This window comes from Scyliorhinus torazame, chromosome 1 (assembly GCF_047496885.1).
Source record: "Scyliorhinus torazame isolate Kashiwa2021f chromosome 1, sScyTor2.1, whole genome shotgun sequence".
Lineage (NCBI taxonomy): Eukaryota > Metazoa > Chordata > Chondrichthyes > Carcharhiniformes > Scyliorhinidae > Scyliorhinus > Scyliorhinus torazame.
This window is the reverse complement of record NC_092707.1, coordinates 180,987,316-181,003,831: the sequence shown is the minus strand read 5'-3', so window position 1 is coordinate 181,003,831 and position 16,516 is coordinate 180,987,316. Positions and strand designations below refer to the sequence as shown.

At 50.1% G+C, this 16,516-nt stretch overlaps 1 protein-coding gene across 4 annotated transcripts; it reads right to left on the bottom strand.

The window, feature by feature from the left end:
- Positions 1-3,906: 3,906 nt before the first annotated feature.
- LOC140417951 (interferon alpha-inducible protein 6-like) lies at positions 3,907-16,063 on the bottom strand. 4 transcript variants are annotated; one of them, XM_072501399.1, is made up of 6 exons: positions 15,940-15,984; positions 15,587-15,647; positions 12,729-12,818; positions 11,568-11,636; positions 5,307-5,468; positions 3,907-4,094 (listed from the first exon to the last, which is right to left on the bottom strand). In XM_072501399.1, exons 3-6 carry the CDS (start codon positions 12,793-12,795, stop codon positions 3,979-3,981), a joined length of 414 nt encoding a protein of 137 aa, XP_072357500.1. In that variant the 5' UTR covers positions 12,796-12,818; positions 15,587-15,647; positions 15,940-15,984; the 3' UTR covers positions 3,907-3,978. The 4 variants fall into 4 exon arrangements, with proteins under 4 accessions (XP_072357500.1, XP_072357494.1, XP_072357487.1 ...); XM_072501393.1 differs by having other exon boundaries at positions 15,886-15,943; XM_072501386.1 differs by lacking the exon at positions 15,587-15,647 and having other exon boundaries at positions 15,940-16,063.
- Positions 16,064-16,516: the final 453 nt, after the last annotated feature.

Here is a 16,516-nt window from a genome sequence, read left to right as displayed (position 1 = left end):
ACCCCCCAACCCTTTACGCCCCCCCGAGGCTCCTGTACTGTCCCGAGCCTACGTTGTCGCCATCCACCTCCCCCTTACCGCTGTCCACCACCACCCTGCCGCCATCCACCTCCCCCATGCCTACCCCACTCCTCAACCTTCAACGACACACTGGACCGAAGCTCCAGACGACACGCTCCCGGAGTCAACGACTACATCGGCAGCACCCGCCGCACCACCGCGGCTGAGGAGGTCCAATAGAACAGTGCAGCCTCCAGACAGACTGAACATTTGATGACCCCACTTCAGCCCCGCTGGACTTCATTTTTTTAACAGGGGGTGAATGTGGTGAATGTATTCACCAGAATAAGTTGTCTGTAGAGTACGGTAATATGATCCCTTTTCCATATAGTGTACTGGAACCCTGGAGGGCTCTGCCTCTGGCTCCTCCCCCCTCAGATGGTGTATAGACCGGCCGCCTGGGGGCGGTGCTCGGTTGTTACAGTGATCTCAGGCAGGCAAGTTCTTGTGTAATAAAGCCTATGTTCTCTTGCTCTCATCGTCCAGCAGTGGATTAATGGTACATCACTGAGACTAAGTGTTGACACTGGGGCAGGATTCATGAGCTTCTATGACAGCAAAACTGGCTCTGCACCTGGATCAATTCAACAACCGTTAACGGGTTAGCATCGGCGGCATGTGGAACACAATCGTTTCCAATGAGAAACGGTGCGGGATTCACCGTGTTCACGATTGACATTCAGGAGGCCGACAAGCTGCAGCCACATCTACACACTGCCCTCCACACACAGACCATCCCAGATGGCAGCGAGGAAAGCGGCACCCCGTTTCATGGATGCCGAGCGTGAGACCCTGCTAGATGGCGTGGAGGGGAGCTACTGCTGATTGGGCGGGTCCTTATGCTGTCACCCGATTTTGACTCCAGCGACAGCCAGAACTCCAGGTGCCGACAAGCGACGAGGACGATACCAGCACAGACGGGAGCCATCGGCCCGAATCCAGGACATCCCAGAGCCCGAGTCCGGGGATGGCACTTTTTTCCCATCACAGCTGTCTCCAACACCCTGCATCATTCCAGAGACACTCACGTCGGTTGGGCATGAACAGGCTCCTGGGACACTATCTGATGCTCACCTCATACATGCTCCAATACAGCAGGTGGAGGCAGGAACTCCCGAGGGGGCAGACGGTCGGAGGGCAGTCCAGCCCCAGGGACTAGCTGCCGTCCAGGCGGGTTTCGGGCTTCTGGAATGGAAGGTCCCATCGATTATAGAGATGCAGCCACAGAATCAGAGACTGCATGAGGGGTTGTCGGTGAGCATCCAACACCTGCAGGTGTGGCTGGAGGGGTCGGACAATGTGCAGGAGCAGGAAGTGGTGCCGGCCGTGCGTGCCACCCAGGCCAACACCGCACGGGTGGCATCCACGGTGGAGGCTTTGGGGGTGAGGGTTTCGGCCATGGTTTGCGGCATTCTTTGCAGGCAGTGCCGAGGTCCAGGACAAGGCAGCTCTCCCACAGGCAGCCATGTGACAGGGTCACCTGGCCCTGGCAGCCCCACCCCCACCCATCCAGCCCGGCAGGTGTTCAGATCAGCAGCCCACGATCACACCTCTCCCTGTCCTACCGCCTCTCTCTCTCTCATCACCAACGGCGCCTGTTTCTCAATTTTTAGAAGCACAAGTGAACCTCGCCTCCGGGAATACCCCCAAGTGGAAGCGGAGAATCGTGGAGGCCCCGGAGAATATCCGATCAGGCCCAAAATGATATGGAAAGTGTATTTATGTGCGGAGTGGAATATATTGATGCCGCTGGCGAGGCACCGGAGAATTTTGATTTGGCGTCTGCCATGATTTCGGCATCAAAACAGATTCTCCGTCCAATCGCCTTTCCCGATTTGGGTGTCGGCCGACAGAGAACCCAGCCATAATGTCAGAAGGTTCTATTTGGTATCTCTTCTTTATGGGTTCGGTGGTTTGGTATCTGGCCATGTGCCAGACCTTGGTCTCATCAGTTATCCATCACTAAGCTTTCTCCAAATAAAATAAAATCTGCAACACTTTCACAGCATTAAGAGAAAATAAAACTTTATTTCTGATAACCCGGGCATTCAAAATATTGTGGAATATTATGCGTAATCCACCTTTGCTCCCAGGTGCATTAATAATTTGATAATGGTGACGTGCTATATAATTGTTGTCGTTCACCTTATCAAGTCCGCAGTATCGGTCTGGTCTTACAATCAGAAAGCCGGCGCTGCCCCCGCTCCGATCCTCCGTCCGGTGGGGGGGGCTAGCAGCCGTGCAGCGTAGAGCCCCTGGATATGCATGCGGATACGGCCAGAGAATTGCCAGGTCCGTGGCCGCGCACGCGCACGCGCATGGTGGCGGCCTGCAGCAGCCGCGCCGTGCAATACGGCCTGCCAAAAACTGCCCCCCTGTAACCAGCCTCGCCACCCCTGGACCACCCTCCACCAGTCCCCCAGCCCCTGCCGAAGCCCTCCCTGCCAGCAGAATGGTTCCCTCCCGCAACTGTGGTGGCAGTGGACACAGTCTGCAGCCGCCATGCGAGGTCCCTGAACGGTGTGAGTACATGTGTCCCAGGTGACGTCCTGAGGCTGTCCATACGGCGTGCAGCGTTCTCCCTGAGTATGCCGTTTTTGAAGGGGTGGAGCATCGCGAAAATGGCGCCGGCCCTGATTCCGGCGGAAACGGGGATTCTCTGGCCAATCGCCGAACGTGATTTCAGTGTCGTCGATTGGAGAATCCAGCCCAAGCTGTTTGACCAACAGCAAAGAGGTCCAGGTAACAGTACTTTAACAGTGAATAAATTCAGAGCATAAACCATGACAATGCGTAAGTCAAAATCGATCTCCACATAGCCTGGTCCTGATCAATGCCGGGGCAAGTATCCAGGCAGCATCAACAGGAGCTCTGCCAGGAGGCCAGGCTGATTAACCGAATCATTTCCTGGTCATGTGGGGAATATCCCGGATGAGGCCACACCCTTGTGAGCAGGTAAACCTGAGCTGCTGGGAACAGACCCTGAAATGGGGTGAGTGGAAAGCGTGGATTGTAGGTTCGAGGGGTTATCTAAGTGGTCCTGAGACAGATGAAGGGACAGTGATATTATGATTGTGGGGGGCTGAGGGGTGGAGGGTTCTAATTCCAGTAAGAGTTTGCTAAAAGCAGTGGGGTGGCCCAAGTTTGTGTGGTTTTGGGCATGATTTCAAATCCAGGTGGGGTGATGCAGAGGCTGTGATCATGGGTAGTGATCCAGACTAACTTTTGGGCTTGAAGAAACATGCCAGTTCTTCCTGGCTCACAAGAAGTGCTAGAATGTCATTTAATTGTATACCTAAAAGTGGCCATCCTGGAAGAGAATTTACATCTGAGGTGTACAGGCTTACTAAAAGATTTAAATGAGGTATCTGCTTCATGGGAGGGGGTTAGTTGCCTGCTCCTTGTCCTGTAGCTATTAAAAATAGGAGTGGGCGGGTTCTCTTTGTATTGCATTCAGGTTTCAGATTTTTAAATGTTTGCATCGTATCCAACCCGAAGCCAACATGTTTTTTTTGCGGTTGAAATCCCTTCTCTATAGTTTACTCCTTTGAAATGCAGTGCATTGCTTTTGTGGATTTGGAAGTGCAATCATATGTTCCATTTCAGTGAACTAGCATCAACTTAATCATTTTTTTTTTCAGGTTCAATTATTTTATTCTCGGGCTGAAGCTTGCAGACAGCACTGTACACGTGTTACGTGAAGTGTTAGGCTCAGCAAGTTAGGACAGCAAAAAGTAAAGCAGTTCACCGAACCGAACAGTAATCCGAAAATGGACATAATGCGTCAGAAAATGGATCGGAAGAAGACCAGTTATTATACTCTTACTTTGGTAGCTATGCAAACTGTTTGAAATCCACAATTTATTTTATTTATCGTAAAATCATGAGCATCTACTGCAACGGCACATTCCATGCTCTTCAATGTGCATCTGTTGAAGTTGACTTTTGATGTTTTTCGCACACAACGTATTTATGGTAATGATATCCAGCTTTAGCTCCAAGCCAACCCAAGCTACTTGTCCCAGCTTTTGCCCCTGTTAGGTGAAAGCACAGTTATTTAGTTGACGCTCAGATATTTCCTTGAAGAATTAATGTAAAAATTTGGAACATTGGGCTAGATTCTCCGGTCGCCGACATCACGTTCGGCGATCGGCCGGAGAATCACAGTTCCCGACCAAATTGGGGACGGCGCCGCTTTCTCGATGCTCCGGCCCCTCCAGAGCGGCATACTCGGAGAGTACGCCGCGCCACATATTGACGTCGGCCGCGTATGGTCTCACCCGTCGGGAACTCGGCATGGCGGCTGCGGACTCAGTCCAGCGCTGCCACAGACGGGGGTGGGCCGATCCGCGGGCAGGGGGGGACTTTATTAGGGACCAGGCGCTCTACGCTGCCGATATACTAGCCCCCAGAAAAACGGGGAATCGGTGGCCATTTTATGTAATTATTTCTGGCGTAAACCCGTTCACACGCCAGCGTGGGGGACATAGCCTCAAAATTGGAGAATCCAGCCTGTGAGCTCACAGTAACAGGGGCGGGATTCTCTGCGAACCGGCGGGACGGGCCACTCCGGCGCCGAGGAGTAGCATGAACCACTCTGGCTTTGGGCCGCTCCGAAGGTGCGGAAACCGGCTAGGCCGGCGCCGGAGTGTTTGACGCCGCGCCAGCTGGTGCGGAAGGGCCTGGTGCCACGTCAACTGGCGCCAAAGGGCCTCCGCCGGCCGGCGCGTGTTGGTGCATGCGCGAGAGTGCCAGCAGCGCATGCACAGGTGGGTTCTTCTCCGTACCGGCCATGGCGGAGGTTGAATCGCGCACCAGGCCACCATGGGGGCACTCCCTGGGGCCAGATCCCCACCCCCCCCCCTCCACCCCCCAAGGACTCTGCAGGCCGCTCGTGGAGCCAGGTCCCGCTGGTAAGGACCTGTTCTGATTTACACCGGCGGGACCCGCCGAAAATGGGCAGCCACTCGGCCCATCGCGGGCCAGAGAATCGCCGGGGGGCGGGGGGGGGGCGCTGCCAGCAGCCGCTGACCGGCGCGCCGCGATTCCCGCCCCCGCCAAAACCCCGGCGTCGGAGAATTCGGCAGCCGGTGAGGGCGGGATTCATGCCGCCCCCTGGCGATTCTCCGACCCGGCGTGGGGATTGGAGAATCCCGCCCCAGATGTGTATAGTGTCGCACAATTGAGGATTGTTGGATTAAGACAAAGAATATTAATTTTGTGCAACAAATAATTTTCTAACTTACCAAGACTTTGAAATGTTGCCACCAAACCTCCTGCAGCCACCCCTCCACCATTCCACCATGCACCGATTTTCATCATTGCAGCCCCAATAGATGTTGCTGCTATTCCCTGTGGAGTAAATCCAAGAGCTGCAAGAAATGCAGGACCAGCGAACACTGCTACTCCTATGTCCAGTGGAAAGATAATACAACATTCAATACATTTGTGTTCAGTCATTCTTCAATTATATGTACGTTTTACGCATATTCATCTCAGAATCTCAGCAAATTATCTTAATAGTAGAGTTTGCATTTTCTCCTTGTGTATTCCGGGTTCCCTCCGGGTACTGCGGTTTCTTCCCACAGTCCAAAGATGTGCAAGTTAGGCCATGCTAAATTGCCCCTTAGTATCCAAAAAGGTAAAGTGGGGACACTGGGTTATGAGGATAAGGTGGAGACGTGGCTTAAGCTTAAGTAGGCTGCTCTTTTCAAGGGCCGGTATAGACTCAATGGGCTGAATGGGCTCCTTCTGCACATTAGGGATACTATGGATTCAAAGGAGCACACACTGATTGCTGTTGATAGCGGTGGATCAGCTAAAATGGTAACCGTACCGGATGGAATTATGTGTTTTTAAAACATAAGAGGTTCAGTTCTGTAGTGTCACACAGGGCAGCGCTATTATGTCCCAGCAATCTTTTTCCAGGGACATACAGTGGCACCTTGGCTTTCGGCGTGCAATGAAACATGACCAAAATGGTGCCCACATGGGTGTCTTGGAGCCTAAGAAGCAGCCTTATCCTAAAGTCATAGAGGGTGGAATTTTCCCATAATTTGTCAGAGTGTCAGGCTCTGACTGAAACTGGCGTGTTTCTCTCTTGCACACAATGAAGAGGCATTCACCTTCTGCAGAACTTTACTCCACACTCCGGCCCCCAAAGCCCCGCCCAACTCCTCCTCCCACATACACTTAACCTCCCCCACTGGAGCACTCTCCCTCTTCATCAACTTTCCATACAAGTCTGCGATCCTGCCTCCCCTATTTCATCCTTGGGCAGAAGCTTATCCGGCAACACCGGGGGCAGCAGCATGGGAATCAACAGCACTTCCTTCCTCATGAAGTCTCTAATCTGCGGATATCTGAGCTCATCCTCCTTAGGCAACTGGTACCCATTCACCCTCCTCCAGGCCTCCAAACATCCCTCCAACAAACAAATCCCTAAAATATTCTATCCCCATCTGCCGCTACCCCCAGATCCTCACATCCAACATCGCTGACGCAAACCTATGATTATTGTAAATCGGCACCCACAAAAACGTGTCTTCCAATCCAAAGTGCTTCCTATACTGGTTCCAGACCCTCAGTGCTGATACCACCACCGGCCATGTGGAGTACCTGAACGTCGAGAACGGAAGGGGTGCCTACAACAGTGCCCTCAAGCTGGTCCCCTTACAGGAGGCCACCTCCGTCTGCCCCAAACCGACCGCTACTCCTCCTCCCAGTTCCTAACCATTGCAATTTTGCCGCCAGTAGTCGTTTAACAAGCTCTGCCGCGCTAACCGCCCCCCCCCCCACCCCCACCCCACACACACACTCACACCCACCCCGCCCCACACACACACACACACCCCCACCCCCGTCGATCCCTCTTCTGAAACAGCCTTCCCCATCCACACAAACCTCAAAATCATCCCATTAACCTTCCTATAAAGGACTTGAGCACAATAATCGGGAGGTTCTGGAGCACAAACAAATACTTGGGCAACCCCTTTACCCTTTTAAAAAAATTTGGGATGTGGCCATCGCTGGCTGGGCCAGCATTCATTACCCATATCTGAGGCCATTCAAGAGTCAACCACATTGTTGTGGGTCTGCCGTCACATGTAGGCCAGACCAGGTAAGGATGGCAAATTTCCTTTCCTAAAGAACATTAGTGAACCAAATGGGTTTTTACAACAATCAGCAATGGTTTCATGGTCACCTTTTAATTCCAGATGTTTATTGAATTCAAATTTCACCATCTGCTGTGGCGGGATTCGACCCGGGACCCCAGCGCATGACTAGTTTAACCTAGGATCCAGCACCGTATTAAAATCCACCCCCATAATCAGCTGGGGTGTGTCCAAGTTCAGAATCTTAGCTAAAACCCGCCTCAGAAAATCCACATCGTCCCAATCTGGGGCATATACATTCACCAGCACCATTGGCCTCCCCTCCAGCTTTCCACTTACCATCACAAACCTATCCCCCCACTAAGTCATTTATAATACATCCCACCTCAACAGCCACCCTCTTATTAATCAGGACCGCCATCCTTGTCGTATTCATATCCAAACCCAAATGAAACACCTGCCCCATCCAACCCTTCCTCAGCCTCATCTGGTCCCCCAGCTTCAGGCGCATCTCCTGAAGAAACGCAACGTCCGCCTTCAAACCCCTTAAATGAATGCACGGAAACGCAAGAACTTTAAACTGGGCCATTCAAACCCCCAACATTCCACGCAATCAACCGGGTCGCCTGCACCCCCCCCCCCCCCCCCCCCCCCCCCCCACTCCCCTCACACGATCAGCCATAGCCCCTCTTTAACTGGCTCCCCAGGTCCACACCCCGTTCGCCTTCAGGCCCTCTCCAAAATGTCCGTTGCCATCTCCCCTGAAGCAACTGCACCACACCAACTCCACCCACATCAGCATCCCCCTCCCCCACTGCCGTCACTCCCCATAAACAAAGAAAAAGGAAACTCAATCCCACCCACTCCTTCCACGCATCAACCCCCCCTCAACTTCACCCCTGTTAACTAGACAACCAGTTAGCATGGTTGCCCCCACAAGAGGCCACTGTCTATCCCCTTCCCTTTAGCCACCTTTTACCTGCGATTCCCCCAAAACAGTAAGACACACTTACCCACTCCGCACTCAGACATACTAAATACAACGGTCTGTCCGGCAAGCAGAACCACTTCCCCCACATTAGCATCTCCAAAGTTCAATGTCCTCACACACCTCCCAGCCCATGGTCTCTCATACATTCACTCGCCTCCTCCGGTGTGTCAAAATAAAACTCTTGATTCCGGTGAGTGACCCACAGATGAGCAGGATACAACACCCCAAACTTCACTTCTTTCTTGAAGAGGGCCACCTTGGTCCGATTGAAACCGACCGCCTCTTGGCCAACTCTGCATCCAAGTCATGGTAAATCCTGAGCACGTTTTCTCCCCAGGTGCACTTTCTTGTTTCCTTCGCTAACCTCAGTATCTTCTCTGTGTTGAGGGCAACAGCCCCACCATCGCCCTCACCGGTTCCTATGCCATGATTTAGCCATTGGTCTGGCACGACATGGCCTGATAGAGCCAGCAGGGCCAGTTCCACAGAGCTCGGATGGCATCTTTAAAGGGTGCCCCTATCAGCACTGAGGTTAAGCTGCCCCCAGTTCGCTGACCACTCTCACCTCAATGGTTTTGGGGTCTCTCCCCCTCTCCCACCGCACAATTATTGGGGGCTCTCCCTCTCCATTGCAAAATTATCTGTTTTTCCCCCCCTCCTCCAGTGCACAATTATTGGGGGCTCTCCCCCTCATCCAAAACCAATGTGGTAGTATTGTGAGCGCTTCACTGCCCTCACTGCCAGGTTTCCCCGCAACTGTCCCACCCCTCAGTGTCAGCTCCCCCTCACTGCCTGCTCCCCTTGTCACTGCCAAGTCCGCCTTCAAAGGCCTCGGCCTTCTCCCCTATCTCACATAGCAGGAGCCCCACCAACTGGGCTCCCAGTGGGCTTTCCCCTGGCACTGCCCCAGCACAGGTTAGCATTGCCAGATTGACACATATCTGCTGCCTTACCCTCCAGACAGATGAACATGAACAACCCTCTTCTACTGGCCTGCTTATAGCCTACCTGAGCCTACTTGTGCCCGGATCATTCACCACATTATGGTCTTAACTCTATTCTAAACTCTAAGGCTCATACAATTTGAGTGTCTAAGCTGTGAGTGTCAGACCAAGTGACAGGGCCTCTTCAGTAGTGCTGTGCTGTTGCTCTCTCTCTCTCTCCTCTGTTTTGTGGCTGCTGCGTCTGGCTAGATAGCAGTTCTTGGGTATTTAAAAGCAGCAATTCAGAAGGAAGCATGGTTGCTGCGAAGGAATTAAGTAGGGGTGGGGGAGGGGATGGTGAGGGATTGGGGGGGGGGGGGTGGGCGGGCATTGGGGTACGAAGCAAAAGGTTCATGGTCACATCATCAGCAGCTTGCTCATTATGCCAGATAGCAGGCTGAAGATGTGCCAGAAGTTGAGATGGGGCAAAAGTCATCATCCTCAGTATTCTCAGCCAAGCTGGCCTCCATTTTGTGGGCCAGCATCTCCCCAGTAGGGCTCAGCACAACATGCTTCATTGTGGACCATTGCTTCACTCTGCCCCCTTCTACTATCCGTTACTTAGGCTTGCAGCAGAGAGGACGGAATGTGAGTAATGTTTCTGCACTGTGTTTGGGTGCTGTGCCTCCCATGGTTGAGTAGCTGGATGTATGTGGGGCCAGTGAGATGTGAGTGTGAGGCTGGCATTATTGCTGGTCTGCGAGGCTGAGGTGGAGCACCTGGATGTTAGATTTGAATTCCAGCTGTGAAACCGATTCCAATAAGAGGTACGGATTTCAGGATGAATGGAGAAGAAAAGTTAGGGAAAATCCGAGAGAACAATTGAGAACTACTGCATTAACAATAAATTGTCTTTGTTGGCAAACAGCTGCTTGGGCAAATAATATTACTGCAGAAAGCACAAAAAGTAATTTGCAGAATTGATGTAAATGGGATACACGCTTGTGCATTGTTTCCATTTTCCATACATATAAACATATAAGGCAAGCAACCAGTGTGAACTCACGTATTGACTTGCACTAGTCAAGCCTGAAAATGAGCAAGACTGGATCCAAACAAATTTCCACTGACAGCAGCCAGAATAAGAAGGGTTGCCAGTTCAGCTCACAACTCCCTATGAGCTCTTGACGACTGCCTTGCTTTGACAAGTAGATGAATAAAGCCAGACATTTCCCCAGATGCAACAGAGCAAAGCAGTGATTGTGAAGCCTATATCAAACCATTCTCACTTGCATCTTGAATGGCAACTAAGAATGAAGTGCAACTGCATGAAACAAGGTTGCTCATTCTATTGAGCACAGTAGGTGTGTACCCTGAAGGAGGGTGATCAACAAAGAGGGTGTGTGTGCTTGTATAAAAAGGTACATACTCCTCCCTATAAAAAAATAACATACATCAACCATAATGCTTCCTTTTTCACACGTGCTATGTCCTTTCGAATTTCATGCAAATGAATTAAATGCTGACGTTGCATAGCATGCTATCTTCTCATTTTTCAGAATACACTATGGGTGCAGTTTTCCCAGGTTCTGACTGAAAACCAGCATGTTTCTCCCCAGAGATCTTCCCATTTTTCGGAAGGGGTGAGTATTTTGCGCTGTCATTGTGAGGGGTGGGGCCCAAAGACGCAGGCAAGCCGGGCTCCACAAAGATTGAGGTGGCATTTTTAAAGGGTGCCCCATCTCAAAATTAAGTTGAATACCCCCTCCTCCATCAAGGACATCAGGATCCCACCCATCAATGATCACCGACATCAACCCCCTCACCCCAAAGTTCACTGGCATCAACTCTACCCTCTCCCCACGGATCATTGGCATCAAGGCATTGGAGCCCTCCCAATGGGTTTCCCTATAGCCCCTGCCCCTGGTACAACCCCCTTCAGGCCCCACCCCCTTCAGGTTGGCACTGCCAGAGAACAGTTCCAGGGCACTTCTCTGCCATGTCCCTGACAACCTAATGACGAGACTGGCCACCGAGCCCATAATGTGGTCATCATGTCTGGCCTCTTGTTTGGAGATGATTAGAGATTCCCACTGGCGTTACGTCACTCCGGCGGGTGGGTACATCTGACATTTCCAGAAGATTCATTGTTAAGGCTATTTTGAATATTGCAATATATTAAAATGTATGGTAATCAGGTTCACAGCCCGTACATCGCTGGTGAGGGGGGAGGGTGCATGGGATGATCTCATTCTCAGATCTCTCCATTGCAAATCCTGTTCCGCCCTCTCACAAGAGTTCCCGGCCATAACTGGATTTGCGCCTGGTCATAACGGTGCCGGAAAACCGTCCCTTATAATTGCATTACCTGTTCACTATTCTATCCAATACATTTGGTGGATGAATTGTATATTCATGGATCTCAATATTATTGAGACAAGGCTTCTCTGAGCTGGAAATATTAACTGATGTTCATACCTCCACCAGTAACAATGTATGGAAGCGCATCAATGAATCCACAGGAGTCATCTTCATCCAAGGGAGGATCTGAGGAAGAGGAAAGAGTTTTTAAAAGTTTAAATGGCTATGTCTGCTCAGAGTCCTCCATTTTATTCCCGACCTCACTTCTGGTGATTGGATAAAATCGTGCTGCTGTGAGAAATCATGGTGATGCCAATTCACGATTTACATTCCTGATGTATGCCGGCAGCATAGAGCAACATAATGTACCCTCGGATCCCATTTACTATCTAACTGCTTTTACCTTGTTCTTGAGTCCAGGTAGAGAGTGCCAGTAGAACATTTCATTATTGATCCATTCTAACTGAGCCAAATCCTTTCCGAACACACTGCTCCCAATAAGAAGGAGGACAGATACAAGATTATCATTATCTGTTATCTAACTGGAAGATTGAAAAGAGAGAACAAGAGATGTTTTGTTGCACAGACTAGTGAAACTGTGGAATTCAATTCCAAAGTTAGCGATTGAGATAAATTGTGCCAACGCTCAAAATGTGATTGGAGAGGTGAATGCGGAAAGTAAAGAGATTTGAAAACATGCAAGTAAATGCAATTAGGACCATTTTCTCACATGGAGGGTACATGCTGACATGTTTCTTACTTGAGCACTACTTGCTGGAATTCGGGGATCGAGGAATGACTCATCATTACTATTATAAGGAAGGGCATAACCATTCAGAAAAGATATATTGAAGAAGACCATCACCTCTATTCAAATGTGGTGCAACAACACAGCATGTTTGCAAATGCTCCACACCTTCCAACAGATGCGTAGAGCATTGGAAAGAAACAGATTGTTTTAAAAATCAGGTCAATAGGGGAAAATAAAATTCTGGGAAATTCCTTTCCAATCCCAAGGTTAATCAAAAACAAGTTGAGGACAGAACAGTATCTAATTACAGCATACATAACCCAATAACAGGTGCCAAAGTGACATGAAATTCGCCTATCAGAAATATAACACCAGTGGTGTGTGACGCATGATTTGTGAGAAAGTATGATGGACAGACTGTGTGTCCAATTGTACATTTATAACATCAAAAGGTAGAGAGGTTAAAGTCTCCATTGGCTAATTATATTGCGATAAGGTGTAATTCGTGGCAGTGATTGAGAACTCACCCGTGGTTGCAAATGTGCTTGAAAATAGCAGGTAGGTAATGAAGAAACTGAGTGTTCCACGAAACATAGCTGCAGTTATGTGGCAGTAATCTGGAATTGAAAACGGTTATCAGTAATGGTGGCCATGAAACTGCCATTAATTGTTCTTAGAACCTATTTGTTTCACCAGTCAGAGAAGGCAATCTGCTGACCTTACCTAGTCTGACCTTGGTGTGACTCCAGGCCCGTGGCAATATGGTTGGTTCTTAGCTACCCTCTGAAATGACCTGGCAAGTCACCCGGATCAAGAGCAATCAGGGACAGGCAACAAATTCTGACCTTGCCAGCGCCCATATCTCTTGAAAGAATACACTTTGAAGGGCAGCACGATGGTACAGTGGTTAGCACTGCTGTCTCACGGTGCCGAGGTCCCAGGTTCGATCCCAGCCCTGGGTCACTGTCCGTGTGGGCGTCTCTGAGGCCGGCGGGCTGCTGGCTCACTTGTCAACGGCAGATGCACAGCCGTGCTATCCTGTCCCATGTGCTGACCTCGAGATGCGTCCTCATCAGAGGGTTGGAACTCGGGGGATCGTTGGAACTTGTGGCCATCAATCCCACTCCATGGAATGGGTTCTAGTTGGCATCCAGCGCCCCCTCCTTCCGTTCGGTGCCCATAGGGCCCCAGGGTTCACCTTGGGACAGAGGGGCAGCTGGTTCAAGCCCCAGTTGCTCCTGCATCATCTGGCTCTGCCAGCCCTGGACGCTCCCCAAGGTCTGCACCAAGGTGTTGATGCCCTCGGGGATGCTTCTCCGTGACTGGGTTATGCTCTGCAGCGCTTGGCCAAGCCTTCCTGCAACAGGGACAAGTGCTGCCATGCCTCGGCCATTACCATCTGTGAGTGGGACATGTGCCACAGAACCTCATCAAGATCAGCCTGGTACTGGGTCACATCACTAGATCACATCCCCCAGCGAGTCGGACATTCTGCCAAGGCCCTCAGCCATGGCCACCACGCCTTGGAGTGGGTGGCACAGTAGCACAGTGGTTAGCAACATTGCTTCACAGCTCAAGGGTCCCAGGTTCAATTCCCGTGTGGGTCACTGTCTGTGTGGAGTCTGCACGTTCTCCCTGTGTCTGCGTGGGTTTCCTCCGGGTGCTCCGGTTTCCTCCCACAAATTTTGAAAGACGTGTTGTTAGGTAATTTGGACATTCCAAATTCTCCCTCTGTATACCCGTACAGGCGCCGGAATGTGGCGACTAGGGGCTTTTCACAGTAACTTCATTGCAGTGTTAATGTAAACCTACTTGTGACAATAAAGATTATTATTAATATTATTAAGATAATGAGCAGAAGCGCTGGCTGGACTGTGCCTACCAGCCCATGCGACGCCAACTCTACTGCCCCTCAACTGTGATCAGTCAATTTGATCAATCAGGGGCTGGTTCTCCGCTAGCGGGATGTTCCATTTTGCCGGCAGCCCGGGGGTTTCCCGACGGCGTGGGGCTGCCCCACAATGGGAAACCCCTGATGCGACCATCAATTCACTAAGAGACACGTTGAGAAGTAAAACGAGGTTTTAATCAGCTTGCAACTGAGCCTGCCTGTGACCGGTACAACAATGAATGCGGCTCTGCAGGTCAGCTGCCTTTATACTTCCTGTAAGGGGTGGAGCCATGGGCGAGCCCGTACATGCCCCGACATATCCCCTGTGGGTGAAGCAGTACAATGGTCCATAGGTGGAGCCCACAGGGTTAAACACATAACGTAACACGATACAGCAGTAACATGATATCACAGTGCACTGGTAAATTAACAGTAGTTCCATTTACCACAACCCCATTGACCAGTCAGTGTAACAGAGCATCCCGCCAGTGGGGTGAACCTGAAATGTGGCACAGCGGGACGGAGAATCCAGCCCCAGATCTTGGAAGCCAGAAAAAAAACTCAGTTTGGACCAGTATTCTTATTTCCCCATTTTACTGTTTATCTCTTCTGGGCAAGTCATAATTTGGGTGTCATTTAACCACAGAGCCATCAGGAATTAACATTTTTACATTTGCATATATACAAAGATTTTCTCATTAAAAATGTTCCATCACTTTTTCCTTTGAATTGTCAAGAGTTTTATCTTCTGTTTTTCTCAAATAACTTCGCATCAGGGAGCAGATGGCATTGCACACAACAAGCACTAGATTTTGTTTCTGTTGCAATGAGATCAGCCAACAGTAACAGAAAGCTTCATTCAGAAAGAATGCACTCTGACAAAAGGTGTTGCATATTTCTGAATTTTTTATGAGAGATAATGTTACAAATGTGAATGGCTTAGACACAGTGAAAATGTTGTTGAGGAGAAGGCCAGGCGATCGACCACATAGGATACGATTACATTGGATATACTGCACAGAAAGAGATTATCCTGCTCGGTCAGCCGACACCGATGTTTCTGTTCCATATGAGCCTCTTCCCAGGAGGGTGAGGTTAAGGGATAGGGTGTAGGAATGGACCTAGATGGGGGCGACACCACGATGAGGAATGGACCTAGATAGAGTGCTCTTTCAGAGGGTCGGTGCAGACTCGATGGGCTGAATGGCCTCCTTCTGCACTGTAGGGTTTCTATTCTATGCTACTTCAATCAAGCTCAATATCTCCTGTGGGCGGGGGGCGGGGGGGGGGAGGCGGTAGTCAGACGGGGTTCTGAGCCCCAGACCTCTATCCAGTGACTCATCCTGGAGGTTCACATGCCTGGAGGTTACCGGGGTGGCTGAGGTGGTGGTGGGTGGAAGGGATAGTTTCCCTCTATGCATTGTGCAGCAAGGCCATGAACCTGAAGAACACGTTTAAGACTTTCTTATAAATAGCACACAATGAAAATCTTACCCTGGATGAGCGTCACACAAGACTGGGTCTTCCGTGTGTGAAAACAATCTGGTGATCCTATCTGAGTTAACAAATAATGAAGAAGTGTAAGAGTAGTGCACAGCTGACACCCTGCTGGATCATGCTCAGGAAGGCATTGGTGGTTTTAGGACACTCTGAAGGAAAATGGAGGAACAACTGGCAGATAAAGAAAAGAGGAGAATTGCAGAGATATTTCAAAAAGCATTGATACTCGTGGCAGAGACCCCTATGCTTACACCCCAAATGAAGTGAGGAAATTAGAGATGCGTTGCACTCACCAATTATTCATAGGTGATTGCAAATCCTTCATCAAAAGTATTAAAATACCTTACCGTCGTTTTGCTGGAGGTCTGTTTGTGATCAGGGACTGTGGGTTTTTATACACAGCAAACCTGGCCTCATTTCAAAAGAAACGTGTTAGTTTTGATTGTGGGGAACAAGCTTCAGTTTCGATTCTGGTGAAAGCACATCCCTTTAGTTTGAGACAACAAATCCAAAATTGAAATACATGCCAAAAGTTTTTTTTTAAAAAGCTGCCGACCTAAAAATAGATTATTTACAATAATGCAATTAATTGTACATGCCACAGGCATTTGGACATCTTTGTTATACAATGAAATACCCTGTTACCAAAGCAACTAATTTTTCTTCTTTAAAGCAAATCCTTCACACACACCTCTCACCCCACTCACCCCCCTCCACCCCCGCCACACCCGCATTTAGTTAATGCAGTTGTTCGAACAAAAGGACGTACAGGATTAGAAAGCTTCATTAGAATATGTTTCATCAGTATCTAAGAATGTCATCAAATTCTGAGGCTGAACTGGATTCGCCGATCCCCCCCGCCGGGTCGGAGATCGCCGGGGGTCGGCGTGAATCCCGCCGCCGCCGGCATCCGAATTCTCCCAC